At 42.0% G+C, this 15,080-nt stretch overlaps 1 protein-coding gene across 2 annotated transcripts in view; it reads right to left on the bottom strand.

The window, feature by feature from the left end:
• Positions 1-2,909: 2,909 nt before the first annotated feature.
• dpysl2b (dihydropyrimidinase like 2b) overlaps positions 2,910-15,080 on the bottom strand; it is a 45,010-nt gene continuing 32,839 nt past the window's right edge. For both annotated transcript variants that reach the window (XM_032538864.1, XM_032538865.1), the window contains exons 11-14: positions 14,393-14,563; positions 9,703-9,882; positions 9,244-9,415; positions 2,910-6,459 (exon numbers count right to left, since the gene is read on the bottom strand). In XM_032538864.1, the coding sequence (XP_032394755.1) occupies positions 6,368-6,459; positions 9,244-9,415; positions 9,703-9,882; positions 14,393-14,563 (615 nt within the window). In that variant the 3' untranslated portion in view covers positions 2,910-6,367. The remainder of the gene's footprint in view (positions 6,460-9,243; positions 9,416-9,702; positions 9,883-14,392; positions 14,564-15,080) is intronic.

Here is a 15,080-nt window from a genome sequence, read left to right as displayed (position 1 = left end):
TTGCCACCACTATGGGGACGCTAATGTATAAACGCCCCTGTGGGTCGTGTTTCCTGCCACCACTATGGGGACGCTAATGTATAAATGCCCCTGTGGGTTGTGTTTCCTGCCACCACTATGGGGACGCTAATGTATAAAACGCCCTGTGGGTCGTGTTTCCTGCCACCACTATGGGGACGCTAATGTATAAAATGCCCCTGTGGGTCGTGTTTCTTGCCACCACTATGGGGATGCTAATGTATAAACGCCCCTGTGGGTTGTGTTTCCTGCCACCACTATGGGGATGCTAATGTATAAACGCCCCTGTGGGTCGTGTTTCCTGCCACCACTATGGGGACGCTAATGTATAAAACGCCCCTGTGGGTCGTGTTTCTTGCCACCACTATGGGGATGCTAATGTATAAACGCCCCTGTGGGTCGTGTTTCCTGCCACCACTATGGGGACGCTAATGTATAAATGCCCCTGTGGGTCGTGTTTCTTGCCACCACTATGGGGATGCTAATGTATAAACGCCCCTGTGGGTCGTGTTTCCTGCCACCACTATGGGGATGCTAATGTATAAACGCCCCTGTGGGTCGTGTTTCCTCCCACCACTATAGGGGTGTGTAGTATCTAATAACTTATAAATTTGAATCAGGTTCTGCAATGTCATATGTTAATAATTTACATTTTAGTAGTGAGTTGGAGTGAACTTTAAAAGGGATGTTTACATGGAAAAGGGGTGAGTTGGATAATTTAAGTTCAAGAGACTTTAGACCCTGACCTTAACTTTGCCACGTAAAAAATCTATATGTTATCTAACATGTGACCTAAACATATCCTATGTATACTATGTGTGATGAAATGAGAGGCATTTTTTTGGGTTAGGTCATTCTCCGAGCTTCTGCAGAGCTTGTAAATTGACGCTGAATCTTTGATATGATGAACTCTATAATCAAGAAACAGTGTCAGGCGGATTCCTTATCGACACATCATCCAGCATTGCTGTTCGGACCCGCATTGAGACGCTCCTGTGGGTCGGATAAGAGAGTGGGAATAAATTACCTGTATCGTCATTCCATTTGGAGGACTTGTTGGTGCATGAACAACGCGTCCAGTGTAAACCCACTGGTAGGACTGAATCTGCTGCTCATGCTCTCATGCTGTATGCGTGGAGACAGCAGGCGTGGACAGACAGTGAGTGTCACCAACCACCAACGTCAATGTTCTCTGTTTCTGATTGGTGACAGCAGGACCAAATGCTGCCACAGCTCTTGGCTACATCCAATCCTACCAGCCTGTATGCCTAATGTTACATGGCATGCTGGGGTTATCCACCTAATTGTCCTCACGCAGCTAAAGCGTATATAAACTTTAGGGTCTCAGACCAGCTAATCTGGCCGTGATGCTGACGTTGCTCCCAGACACTTTCTCATAATGAATGTCTGCTCTGTGCTGCTGAACGGTTGTATCCATCAGGGAACTCACATTCCAGGAAAATCCGCTCCTGTTTTGTTTCCCTCTATGGTTTCTGTGGTTGCCATGGTCACAGAAGGAGCCGCGGCTGCAGCTAACTGCTTGCTATCCAAAGGCAGGCCTTTTGCCCTGCCTTGGAGCGTTGCCAGTCAAAATCAGTTTGCCTTGGCACATGATCGGACACCACGTCAACCTTGTTTGTTAGAAGCATACTAAGGCTTTAAAAGTTTTATCATTAAGCATTTTTAGGTTCATACTTGTATTTTGTGATTCTACTAAACATGTTTACACGCTTTAATGTTAAAAAAAAGACTCTTTGCTCTGTTGTTTCACTCCTGAACCTGATACTGACTGCAACGGAGTATATAGCAGAACTTTCTACCATGAAAAATCCCCATTTAAAAGGTTTCTAAACCAAATACTAAACAGACATTGACGAAATTGAAGAGAAATAACCAACATTGGCCTCCAAGATTACAGCTATCTGTCGTTAGCACGCAGCTACTGTTGTCAGCAGTGGACACTAATAGAATATAGCAACACTTTCTACAGTCATAAATCACAGATAAATGGCTTTTAAACCAAATAATACATGACCAGAAATGTTTTAGGAGTAATGTGACCCGGAATTGGGGAGAATTTAACAACACTGGCGGCCAAGATGAAATATTTTACTGCCGTTAACATGCAGCTACATGCGACAATGTTAACAGCCAAGAGTAGAAAAAAAAACTATTTAAACCGGAGTGTTCAGAACAGTTGGAAATCTAAAATCTTTAGCTCACAGGGATTTCTCTGAAGTACATTTACCTCATTATTTGAAGCTTGGGCCATGTTGAACATGAAAATCCAAAATTAGGACATCATAGATGTGACAGGAAATATGGAAAAGCACAATAGTTCCATTTTAAGCCAGCATAAGTACAGTTTATAAGTTTAGTTTTGCAAGCTCCTATGTGCTACGGAGTTATCCTAACATTCTGCCTCACAGCTGACTTGATTGACAGAAAGTTGAGCTCCACTACTCTTCTACTTCAGGTAAAATGATGATTCCAGACTGAGAGCTTGAAGTTAAAAGATTTCTTTGTACATGTACGGAAATCCTCTAAACTCTACTACCTGACATTTCTTTCAACAAGAAAGTGGTCCAAACCGGTTATCATGTAACTGGACCCTCCCAAAACTTTGCCAAATGTCCTTCTAGTCTTCTTTAATACCATCAAGGAAAACCAAACTAAGAGTAATCCTTTAGAATGACTCAACAGTTTTCTTTGCTATAAGCAGTTCACTTCAAATCCTCTTACAAGTGTAGTTGTCATGTTCTTCTGTTTTGTCTGTGTGCTGTGTGTTTTTGTCTACATTCCATGGCTTACACACACTAAAAGCCCGAAACAAAAGAAACAGAGATTATATTCCTTTTTTCCCTCATTTTTTTTTTTATTCTTTGAAGTCCTTGTTTTGTTTTTTACATCACCATCTGTGGGATTTGACACTTTATCCATAATGAGCAAGCATCCCAGGAACCCCACAGCCACCAAGACAAATACCATCACACAGTTTCACTTTCACAAGGGGGAAAGGCTTACAGAGGGTTCGGGGGGGGGGCAAGGAGGTGTTCAACAGCATCAACAACCTCAGAACGGAAGGAAGCTCCTCTCAGCTTGCAGCACGTAGCGTACATACATATCACTCATATATCATTAGCATAATATGGCATAGAAAAAGCATCCAAGCTGACAAGAGCATTAAAAGGAGTATAAGTGTGTGTTTTAGTGTGTGTACATCGAGGAGGCATGGGACACGGCGAGGATGTTTTTTTTTAGATTTTTTTATGTCCAAGTCAATTCTTCAGGCACGGTTGCTGTATCACAGCAACGGCTGTTTGATGCGTGTGTATGTGTGTTTGTTTCTTCTATAGTCTGTTATGTGCTGTCAACTAATAACTCTTTTTAAGCAGCAGGGGGTTCTGGATTCCACGCAATGCAGCACAGGATTTTGTAGAAATGGTGCAGAGCTGTCACAGAATAATTATAATAGTGTATGTGTGTATGTGTGTGTGTGTGTGTGTGTGCCAATAGCACCAGGTCAGTAAGGGTTGCTATAAGCAACCTCCAATCTGACAAGCGTTGCCATGACAAACAAAAAAGCACAACCCTGTGAGAGTGGAGAGGTCTGTCGCCTCGGCAACAGCCAGAAACAACGAAAGAGCCAGAGAGGGAGGGAGGGGAAGAATGAAAGAAAGAGAGAGAGTGAGAGGGGAATGAAAGGAAGAGAAAGGCGGATAAAGACAAACTGAAAGGAAGGAGTGACATGGAAAATACTAAAATACAAGGAGCAAACGGTCTCCCGAGGGCTACGCTTGCTGCCAATTAGCATTCGTGTTTAGGATTCCACCTCCCATCTCTTCTACCACATACTTTCCCACCTGAAGTAACAGGAGGGAGTCATACAGTGTAGAGTGCGTCTATAATAAGAGAGGGCTACAAGTGTCAATGCAATGTTCATTAGGATGGTAAAAAAAAAGGAAAAGAGGCAACAGAAGGCCACTGTGAAAGGAAGAAACACTCGTCAGACACACAGGGTCAAATTCCCCACTGCTTTGTGTGATGTGCACAAGTTGCCGTGGAGATGGAGTTTTCATTTCACATTTCTATCTTGTCTCATCTTTGAATGTTTCAGACACATTTCATTCCCCCCCTGCTTTTGGATTCTTTAAATACATATACGCTGACAGACTTCTATATGCTTCCAGTTAGACCAGAGGAGACCAGAAAACCGGGGTTTGAAATCACAGATACAGAGGTGATGTCGTCTGTATGTATCTATATATTATGTGTATGTGTGAGGGAATCAGGGGCCAGTTAAATAAGCCTAAATGTCACAGCTAACTAAAGCTAACGCTAGCTCTTATGTGCTGCTACAGCAACAAGTAGGTCTTCTGTGTTAACATGAATGCACGATGGTCTACATTAGACTAGTCTAAATAATTAAAGACCAGTTTAAAGCATAGACTAGTACTGGTCCTTATGTCAGGGGGAGCTTGTTGCTCCGTGTTGAGTCATGGGGAAGAAAAAGGCTGCAGAAAGATGTTTGGTGGCCAAGACCTCGTTGACATAACAACTAACACAAGAACTCAGTGGCTTGGCTTAATGAAAACCAGATCATGCAAAAAAAAGAAAAAAAAAGGAGGTATGAGTGCTCAGCACAGCCCGGAGCAATGTCACGTCAACAACAGTAAGGAGTGCTGTACAGGAACCTGCTGTGCGTGTCCCAGCCATCACATCAACACCGCACACTAGTCAGAAATACATTATCTCATGTCTACTTTCAAGCGTAAAATCAATAGTGCTGAGCCCTTAGGCACCTAGTTACAGAATGACACTAAAAAGCAGTTTGACAACAAGTTTAAAAACTCTAAAACATTAGAACATTTTTAAGATAATCGAGCATTTTCCGTCTTTACAGGGGCTCTACCGGCAGAATAGGCCCTATGAAAGCGCAAAATCTGGCACCTTTGAATCGGTTTATCCTGGCTATTTTACATCTTCCTCTTTTTTTTTATCTTACATCCTTCACTTACCTCAATAAGAATAACAAAACAAGAACAAACCAAACTATCAGTACAACTTCTGTGGGTTCAGGCACATAAGGAGTAGAAAAGAAAGAGGGATTTGGATGAGTATAAAACAGTCACATTTGGAGGAGGAGAAACATTCTGTAAGTAAATGCACTGGTTGGTGATGGGACGGTTATCAGTTAACAAACAGCTGTCAATCGAAAACCATTATGGACCTTTATGAATCACAGGAACGCAAACAAAACCGGAAAATATGTAGCTGCAGAGTGAATGGCACCTTCCCCGCACCTCTCTAATAGGACGGCATTTAGAGACAGTAAGGCAAGGAAAGGGTGAGTTTGAACGGTGAGTACAACTTTCTCTTTCCTCCCTAGATCTTTCCTTCAACTCTCCCACTTAACTATGGCCTATCCCTCAGAGATGAGGCATTACACTCCATTTCCTACCTGCCAAAGCTCCTTCTGCTAATCAAGCTCTAAGGGAGCTGCCAAATATGGAACATGGTTTTCAACTTATGTACTTTAGCAAAGCCACAGGTGGGAAAACAAGACGAGAGCCAGTCTAAAACCTTAATAAAAGATTGCGGTGTTGTTCCATTTTTCAAACCTTAAGGCCGTCCTCATGGCGAATAATCAATTGTATATTGATTGCAGCAGTGTGTGACGGAAGGCGATGCACTGGAAAGTGATGTTGAAATGCAACACAATGCAAATCCCAGACAGCTTGAAAGAAGTGCTCTATTCTTGTCAGTAAAATAAACTGTGACACAGTTCAATTTCAAGCAACCTACACATTGGCCTTTTAAGAAAAGCAAGAAAAGAAGGTAACAATACTGGTTTTGTACCCATTTAAACTACTCCCCAAAATGAAAAGGAAGAATGGAAATGCAATAGGCATCCTGCATGAAAATGTTCCTCTTCTCTTAAATGTGTTAATTTAATTTAGTCCCACTTGATCCCTCTATTAAAACATCAGTAAAACAAACATCAAAAAGATACATGGCAGGGAGAAAGTACGGTATAAAAAAAAATAATGCAGTCAAAAGTGCTCAAATAAGGAGTGTTTTCATTTTTTTTTTTTTTATCATACGAGGCAGACCCTTTTTTTTTTTCTTTTTCTAACTGTGTCCTCTAGGATGGGGTTTTGGGAGGAGGAGAGTGGGGAGGTGAAAGGCGGCGAAGGAGGAGGTGAAAGACGGCGATAGATGGATGGCCCGGTCAGGTGCTGCGAAGGGTTTCGGCTCCCGGTGTGGTGACGTGGTTTCTCCACCCTTCAGCTCCTGTTGGCCGTCCTCCGGTCTTCGTCCCTCCCCCCCGGTGGCCGAGGGCGGAGCTCTAACCCAGGCTGGTGATGTTGGCCCTGCCGCCCGGCGGCGCCACGATGCGCTGGGTGTTCCGGCGAGGAATGTTGTCGTCAACCTGAGCCCCTGTGAGAGCAAAAGGAACGTTGGCTTTTCAAGGTCGTGTTGATACTTGGGTTGAGTTCCAAGTCGCATACTTTTTCTTTTTTTTACTTTTATTATGTTCTGCAGCTGCCCCTTACAAAGTATGTAATGTTATGCGTAGAACAGGGACATATTACTTCTTCATATCATTCAATTCTCAATGTATGTTCCAAATGTTAAACACTATCCATTAAATAAAAGTGGATAATATTATGTTTTTAATACAATTGTACTACCACTGGACAACTACTACTACTACTACTACTACTAGTACTACTACTACTACTACTACTAGCTGCAATACTTTTAGCTAACTATTTCTACGATTTATTTATAACTAGGGCTGGTTATCAAAAATATTTAATGCCAATACCGTAACTTTGATAAACTATGCTTTTTTCAATACCAATTTTATAGAAAGAAGAAATTACAACATTAGACATTACAGCACAAACCTTGTATTTACTGTTCAGCTCCTACTCTCTGTGTACCGTAGTGTTTTTCCTGCGTGGTTTCTAAAATGTATAACAGCCAGTCGCCAGCATTATTAGATCTTAGTAGAAGCATGCTGCATGCTTATTGGCTCACTGACTGATGAGATTTACTCCTTTAAAATTAAATTGGGTATTAAATGACGAGGGATTTTTTTTTTTATGAGGCGGTGACTAAAATGTATTGAATTCAGTACCCAGCCCTACTTTTAGCCACCTGTTTAAACTTCTGTGTTCAGGTGTTATAGCCGATATCTTCTTTAATAATCATCAATTTAATTTCATTATTTATAAATGAATTAGGCTGCTCCACAATCTGTCCGCGTACACCCTGGCAACAGCAGAAGTACCTCCAGGGGGAATCACTGGGATAGAAAATGAACATTTTACAATGACTTCTATCACCAGCAGCTCATCTTTTACACATTCTTTTTTACACAAATACCCTAAAATATCATATACCCCGGTGAAGTGTCAGAAAGGTATTAAAAAATAGATCAAGCCTTTGTGAGATGGGCATGCCTTGGCGGAGGTCTGGGCTCTCCGAGTGCCCTTGTAATTACTCTTTGTATTAATAATAACTTTCCCAGAGCCTCGAAACGCATTTCTCTTTTTTCTTTGAACTAATCTCAATGTATTGTCTTGTGACCAAACAGGCAGGGGAAGAGACAGTAAGACACATGGAGTATGCACGGGGTGAACAGCTTTCATCGGAATGAGTGGGTGCTATCTTGGAGTCTCGTCTTCAGGTACTGGATGAATATATAAAATCCTTTGTTAGATACGGTTTGACTTTGTCATGAGCCCTTTCTCTGCCTGGTAACACGCTGATTGGCGTTTGATGACTTTCACCTGTTTCTGCTCTGCTCTGCCTCACCCTCATTACCTACCAGCTGCACTGCATTCACCACTCATCATGTCCTGTATATAATGCCTTGTTTTTCAGTCCTCACTTGTCAGATCGTCTGCTACCAGTACCGGTTACCTGCCTGTTTTGGGAAAAGCCTTTTGACCCTCTACTGATCCCGGATCCGCTCAATTGCTTCCGTATTCTCCTGCTCCGGACTTCTCGGATCATCCAGCTCCTGCTCTCTACTGGGGATCTACACATGTGCTGATTTTTTGATTTCCCGGTACCTCTGAAACTCCCATACCCCCAACCCTTTAATAAACTATTGAACGTGACGCTTTTGTGGTCCTCATCTTGTTTGGTGTCTGACAGACTTGTGAAGTCACATTGTTGACCACTTGCAAAGTTCACCTAAATTAAACTCTGATTGCATTTCATGGTCAAATGGATTGACTTTGCTGCCAAATTTCACTCAGAAATGCAAGTGTGATCGAGCCCTGTGGGCACATTTCATGAATGCTGCGCTTTATGTATCCGCGTGCAGATCAAAGACATGCTGAATGGTGACCTTAGCGCAATTTATGGATGTCTATGGCATCGAGAAGCAACACTAAAGCGTAGAAACATGCACCTTCTCCAATGCTGAAGATTTTATGCTTTGCACGACTGTTTATGAAGTAGGCAAATGCAAATGGGGGCAAATGAGGTTTGTTATTTCCTCGTGTTTTAACAAATACATGAATTGCAACCTGTAGTTTATCAGCGTAAAACTGTGTTTGTCTACTCAGATGACCTGTTACGTGATTTCACAAATTATCCAATAATCAACAATAATAAAAGTTTCCTGTTCAGCAGACATTCCCACTGCATGCGGAGAGATTAAATAGGCCTCAATGAGATTTTTTAATTACGTGTATAAAGGGCAGAGAATTCTTTTAATGTGTCTTCAGAATCAAGTACTGTAGTCCCAATTGTAGTAGTCTATTTCCGAGACATTCCACTTCCGGGATTGTCTTTTTTTTTTATGTCCGTTACCTTCCACTTTCTTTGATTTGGAATTTTAAACTTTGGCCGCTTCATGAGGACTATGGTTAACTGCTCCTCAGATCTCTGCAGGGTAAATCCACACAGCTGGCTAGACTATCTGTCCAACCGGAGTTTTTACAACTAAAATAACTTTTGAATTTACACGTTCCACCAAAACAAGTTCCTTCCTCAAGGCTATCTCCCAGCCGCTCCGTGCGGAGCTTAGCGCCACCCATGACTATTGTGATTGGTTTAAAGAAATACCAATAAACCAGAGCAGGTTTTTCTCCTGGCCCGGAATGCTGTGTGGACTAGCCAGACTCTCTGGAGTGTGGATGGTCTTGCAAAGTGAGACTAAAGAAGTAGTGCCAATGATTATGGACTAATGTCTGCACTGACCAGATAGGCTGAAACCAGACTGGTGCAGGTTACGGACGGGCTGGTTGGGCTGCTTGGCAGGGGAGGTCTTGGCAGAGGAGGCAGGGGTCATGGTTTTCGGGGTGACTGACACAGACACCTCGCAGACCGGGCCGTCATACAGTCCTCTGGGCACACCCCTCAGCTCAGCCAGCTGCATTTAAAAAAAAAAAAAAAGGGAAACAATTGTCATGGCAGGGAAAACGAACAAAGGGAGGCAGGTTTTGGACACATCTGTAACACGCTGCGTCATCCCTCCAGCTTTCTACGAAACAATCAATCATTACAGAAAAGATCTGGGTTTGTGGAGCCTTGCTCCAACAGCAACTACACTAGACAAAGATGGTACCAAGTTGAAAAGTGGCGGTTTAATGTACTGCCAATATCTAAATCAGCTAAAATGATTACACAGACACTAGCAGACAAAGAGCGGTATGGTACCCTGCTGCGAGCTTTTATCCTCTTGTAGACGTAGTCCGGAAAAGGTTTGCGGGCCACGTAGCGCCCCGAGCCCTCAGTGGCGTGGAGGTTCCCTTCCTCCAGGACGATCTTGCCCTGGCTGATCACCACCAGAGGCCCGCCGCGCACCTCTGTGCCTTCAAAGATGTTGTACTCCACAGTCTGTAGAGGAGAGCCATGGTATAAGAGTAATTGAGAAGGCAGGCTAAGTATGAATAGTGTGTCAATAATGTTTCAAGTCCAACATCCAAAACATACACAGACAAATACACGTAATTGTCAATATCATTTCATGATGAACGTGGGTTTATTATTTATCTCAGGTAGAGCTGGGCGAAAATCAAATATCCCAATATTTTTGGCCAGATACATCAATGTTGATATTCCGGCAAATAGTAGGATTGACTATTGGTGCTTTTACAAAATATATAGAGAGTTTTAATAAATAATCACCAATAATATGGATACAATGACAATAAAAGTGGGTAAAAAATAATAAAACAGCTAGTACGTCTAGTAAATTCAGAAAATGACTACTTTACTGTAATGTAGCCTTTAAAACCAGGAAAAGACAACACTTGCCATATCACGATATTACATTATCCAACATTTAAGACAATTTCTAGCCTGATGTCAACATAATATTTATATATTGCCCAGGACTGACCTCATGTACACATTTCTGTTTCTGATTGCCGTCTCCAGCTGTAAACTCACTTAAGTTTAGGGCCTTATTTATTTTTATTTCAGATTTAGTTATCAGGGACAATGCACACTAATAATACACTACCGGTCAAAAGCTTGGGGTCACTTACAAATTTCCACACCACTCCATTATAGACATAATACCAGCTGATCTGAGTGGGTGCTGACCTTTAATACAATGTCTACATTGCCCATTATCAGCAACCATTCATCCAATGTACCAAAGGCACATTCTGTTCACTAATCTGATTTTAAAAAACTAACTCAAAAAACATTGGAGAACCCTTTTACAATTATGTAAGCACATAATTTAATCTGAACTGTTGCCCTGGTTAAAAAAACAAAGCAAGTGATCTCACCAGCTATTCTGACTAATGGAAATTTCTAAATGACCCCAAACTTTGACCGGTAGTGTACATAAAAGTAAATGTGCCAGAATTAGCCTGGAGGCTATTTTAGATCCGCTGTCCCTGGACTGGTGATAAGAGAACACCCTAAATCCAGCGCAACCTCATCAATTAGCAGTAATTTTAAGTTGCATTCACACTAAATCAGAACTTGCAATGATAAGCGCAGGGCTGTGTGTGGAAGTGATCCTTAAATGACGCATTTGTGTCTCCCATGATGTTAGCATTTAGCCATTCTGCTAGTATGCATCTTACGAGTGATTGTCTGTCGGTATTAACAGATTTAAAAAACACATTTACTTTCAATAACTAACCAGGATGCGAGGCCTAATATTACGGTGCGTTTTAAACTGGTGAACAAGGCCAAACTGAGTGACAACACGTTAAACATCACCGTGTGTTTTGTCTAACTGCCGGTTACACGATTAGCCACCCTCGGATGCGACGATGCGTTTAATCAAAAGTTGATTTTCTGTTAGTTGAACTTTTCGTCAAATGGCCCCTAGATTTTTTGTCCTGGCATCCCCTGCAACCCCCGCCCGCCGCCTGAGCAAACTACCCCCATTCAAATGAATGGAATGACTGAACCTTTATTTGGAGGGACTGCAGCCTAAGTGAGTCAGAGTTTTGTGTTCAAACAAATGTCTCACATAGAAAAAATGTCTCATGTCAAGTGTGTTCACACATCACAATTCATGTAGCTTTCCTGATGGATGTTTTATAGTCACAGTGGGTGGCAGCCCTGCTGGATGACAGCAGTGAGTTGGAAAAGGAGGACAACACAGAGCAGAAAACAAAACAGCTCGGATTTCTGACACAGACTGCCTGATTATGGTTTTAAAATTCCTTTTGTTGTTGAAAAAAACTTTATTCTCTTAGCTGGATTTTTGAGAGCATGCCAGAAATGTTCTCATTCTACCCCATTGTCCCAGTGGTGGGACTGATGGGGGAGAATGTTAATGCCTAAATGAGGCTTACGTAAACTGATTTGTGGACCCCTGTGGACATATGAATTAGAGCTGTAATCGGACCTTAAAAGTTGGGCCCGAGAAGGCCCGAGCCCGACAGAATTCAGCCTAAGCCCGACAAGTACACTTTGATTGACAGCTTTTTAAAAGCCCAAACCCGTTTACAGCCCGACATTATTCAAATGTGCGCACGCACACAGCTCCTTTGCCTTTTGTCACGAATGAGTATTTTATACTTAACCCACTGGCTCATTATTCTGATTATGCACAAGGTCAAAAGTTCTCCACACCTCAAACTTTGCTTTCTTTGCCGGTGCAACCAAAACGTAAATTGCCAGAGGCCAGCCTCCATTTCACCTCTTCAGCATCCATTTTCGCTCTAATTGAAATGCATCACCTGACCGCTCACTTACCGCGCAACCCGGAGCCCAAGCCCAAGCCCGGCCCGAGCCCGTGTAAAATTATAGAAATTATGACCGAACCTGTCGGGTCCCAGTCGGGGTCGGGAAAAGCTCTTCAGCTCTAATATGACTATCACTGGATTTTAAAGGCAAAAATCAGTTGTTGTGTTGTAACAGATGTCCAAGAAACATAAATGCATCAAAAGTTCGGATGTGCCCCATTCTACTGCACTTAGAGGCTGTGAAGACTTCACTAAGTAAGCTTGGTTTATTGATTGCTGCTTCTGTAAATGATTCACATTCCGGTTCTACTTTATCAATTTCTGCCTGATTTACTGTATATATTGGTGACAGTTCTAAGCCTGCTGTCAGTAGCTGCCAGTTCCACCAAAAGCTAATAAAAATACTTTCAGAATCAGATAAATGCAAGCAGCATTTTTGGTTGGAGTTTTCCACTCAGTTAATGACATAATTATGTTGCTCTCTCTTCTTCAATGAACACATAGCAACATCATCCATGACACAACGATGTAGATATGACATGTGTGACAGTGATTTTTAGTTGGTGTTTTTAGATTCAAGGCAGGTTGAAGTTTGACAGCTGTGCATCACTGATGTCATACCACAGCTGCTTGTACCTCAAACAACCAATGCAGATACATCAAATCCCCCCCCCCATAAATAGCTTCAAAAGTAGCAGAGACACAATCTTCCGCAGCTGATTTCCTACCATCATAAAGATAATAACCTCATGCTGTATCTGGGAATGCTGCTGTTAATTCCCAGATTTATGAAAATCTCACTCAGTTTTTCTCTGGAAACTTGCCAAATCCATGTTGATAAATTCCCAGTTTAAGTTCACACATGATGCCAGCATGTAAAATTGCCAGAATGTTTATGGATTAAAGTGCACTTGTGAAAGGAGCTTAACTGATTTATCTTGCACAGAGTTGAAAATGTTCCCTCTGGCTTCTAATGCTAATAAAAGAGAGCAAAGCTAATCGTTGGGGGGAGGGGATGTGGCAGAGAGAGGCCTCAGTTCTCAGGCCAGAGGAGGAAGAAGAAGAAAAAGAAAAAGCGGGGCAGTCTGAGTGATTCGGGTGTTTGGGTGTGTGTGGACAAGGAGGTGGGGGTGACGAATTTGGACGATGTATGACTGCTCTCTCCTAAAAGCTACTGGAGCTGAGGTCATGGCAATCTGGTGGACTCTTAAAACCTGAAATGAGATCACCAGTAGGCAGAGCTATCGTGTGTGAGCGCACACCACACACACACACACACACACACACACACACACACACACACACACACACACACACACACACACACACACACACCACACACACACACACACACACACACACACACACACACACACACACACACACACACACACACCACACACACTTTTTGACAAAGTGGAATAAAAAGAAATCAAAGAACATGACGAGATTAAGCAACAGAGTCCAAGAACATACACAGCAATAGTCTCGTGACACACACACACACACACACACGCTAACAATCAGAAATGATGTGTTCCAGTTCTCTACAAATTTTAAGGATGACATCAGTCCCTTGACGCTGTGTGAGGCCCACGCCCTGAACTGTTCAACAGTCAGACGGCCATACAACAATAAGTGGACTAATAAACCAGTTGCTCTGGCTGTCATCATTTACATTAGTTGAATTATTATTATTAATCCTCATCACATAGAAGTACATTTTTGTATTGATAAATAAATTGCGTTTTTGTATGAAAGTAATATGTGTATTATGTAAAATCACTACCTTGCTGCTTACTTTAAAACCTTTTTTTAATCTTACCTTCCATGTTTACACTATGACAAAAGTATGTGGACAACCCTGTTCACAGACTTTTGTACCTTGTGGTCCAGGGGCGTTATTGATGGTTTGGGTCCCTTCATTTCACACACAAGGATTATTTTTTTAAATAGTGTGATTCAAACTTGCAGTTTGAGGAAAACCCTTTCCTGTTTCAACATTAATAATGCAGCCATGCACAAAGCAGTCTTTAATTAAATCAATTTTTGTAAATTTGCAACAAAGAGCCGCCTGCGGCCTCTGCACCTTTTTATATGGGCGCCCGCTCTACCAACTGAGATACCCGGGCGCCTAACTCTCATCAAGATTCAAATATTATCAGTTATGAAGTGAGTGAAGTTGGTACCGAGTTGTGGCTCTTGGCAGAGATAATCTTCGTGACGTCTGGGTCCCACAGCACCAGGTCGGCGTCTGAACCGACAGCAATGCGACCCTTGCGCGGGTACAGGTTGAAGATCTTGGCGGCGTTGGTGCTGGTCACTGCCACAAACTGGTTTTCGTCCATCTTACCGGTCACCTAAAATGAATCAGAGACAGGATTGAGAATAGTACAGGGGTTATTTTCCTACTTTAGTTTGAACTCACTTGTCTTGGATCTTCTCTGTGCCTTTCCTTTTCTTGTATGGCTAGTCACTCATTCTTGCTCAGTGTGAAATATTGTGTGTTTTACAGTTACAATAATTTGCTTAGCCTGTGTGTGTGTTATGATGGATGTGCATTTTGCTGTGTGCATGGTTTTAGCTAAAAAACATTCCCCCCTCTGCCTGTGTTCTGTTAGTAGTGCATGCATCATGTCAAGTTTCTATAGTCTTGTATAAACACTAGCATTTAGTCAAAGCTTTATGCTAATGTCAGCATGCTAACATGCTACATTATCATTTAGTAAAAACTCAATGCTAATGCAGCATTTAGTCATAGCTAATGTAGCATTTAAAGTCAAATGATAATGTCAGCATGCTAATATGTTAGATTATCACTTGATAAAAGCTAAATGCTACTGTAGAGTGTAGTCAATTCTAAATGCATGTTGCATT

The sequence above is a fragment of the Etheostoma spectabile genome, chromosome 16 (assembly GCF_008692095.1).
Source record: "Etheostoma spectabile isolate EspeVRDwgs_2016 chromosome 16, UIUC_Espe_1.0, whole genome shotgun sequence".
Taxonomy (NCBI): domain Eukaryota; kingdom Metazoa; phylum Chordata; class Actinopteri; order Perciformes; family Percidae; genus Etheostoma; species Etheostoma spectabile.
The sequence above is the reverse complement of the archived record's forward strand: the minus strand, read 5'-3'. Positions and strand labels throughout refer to the sequence as shown.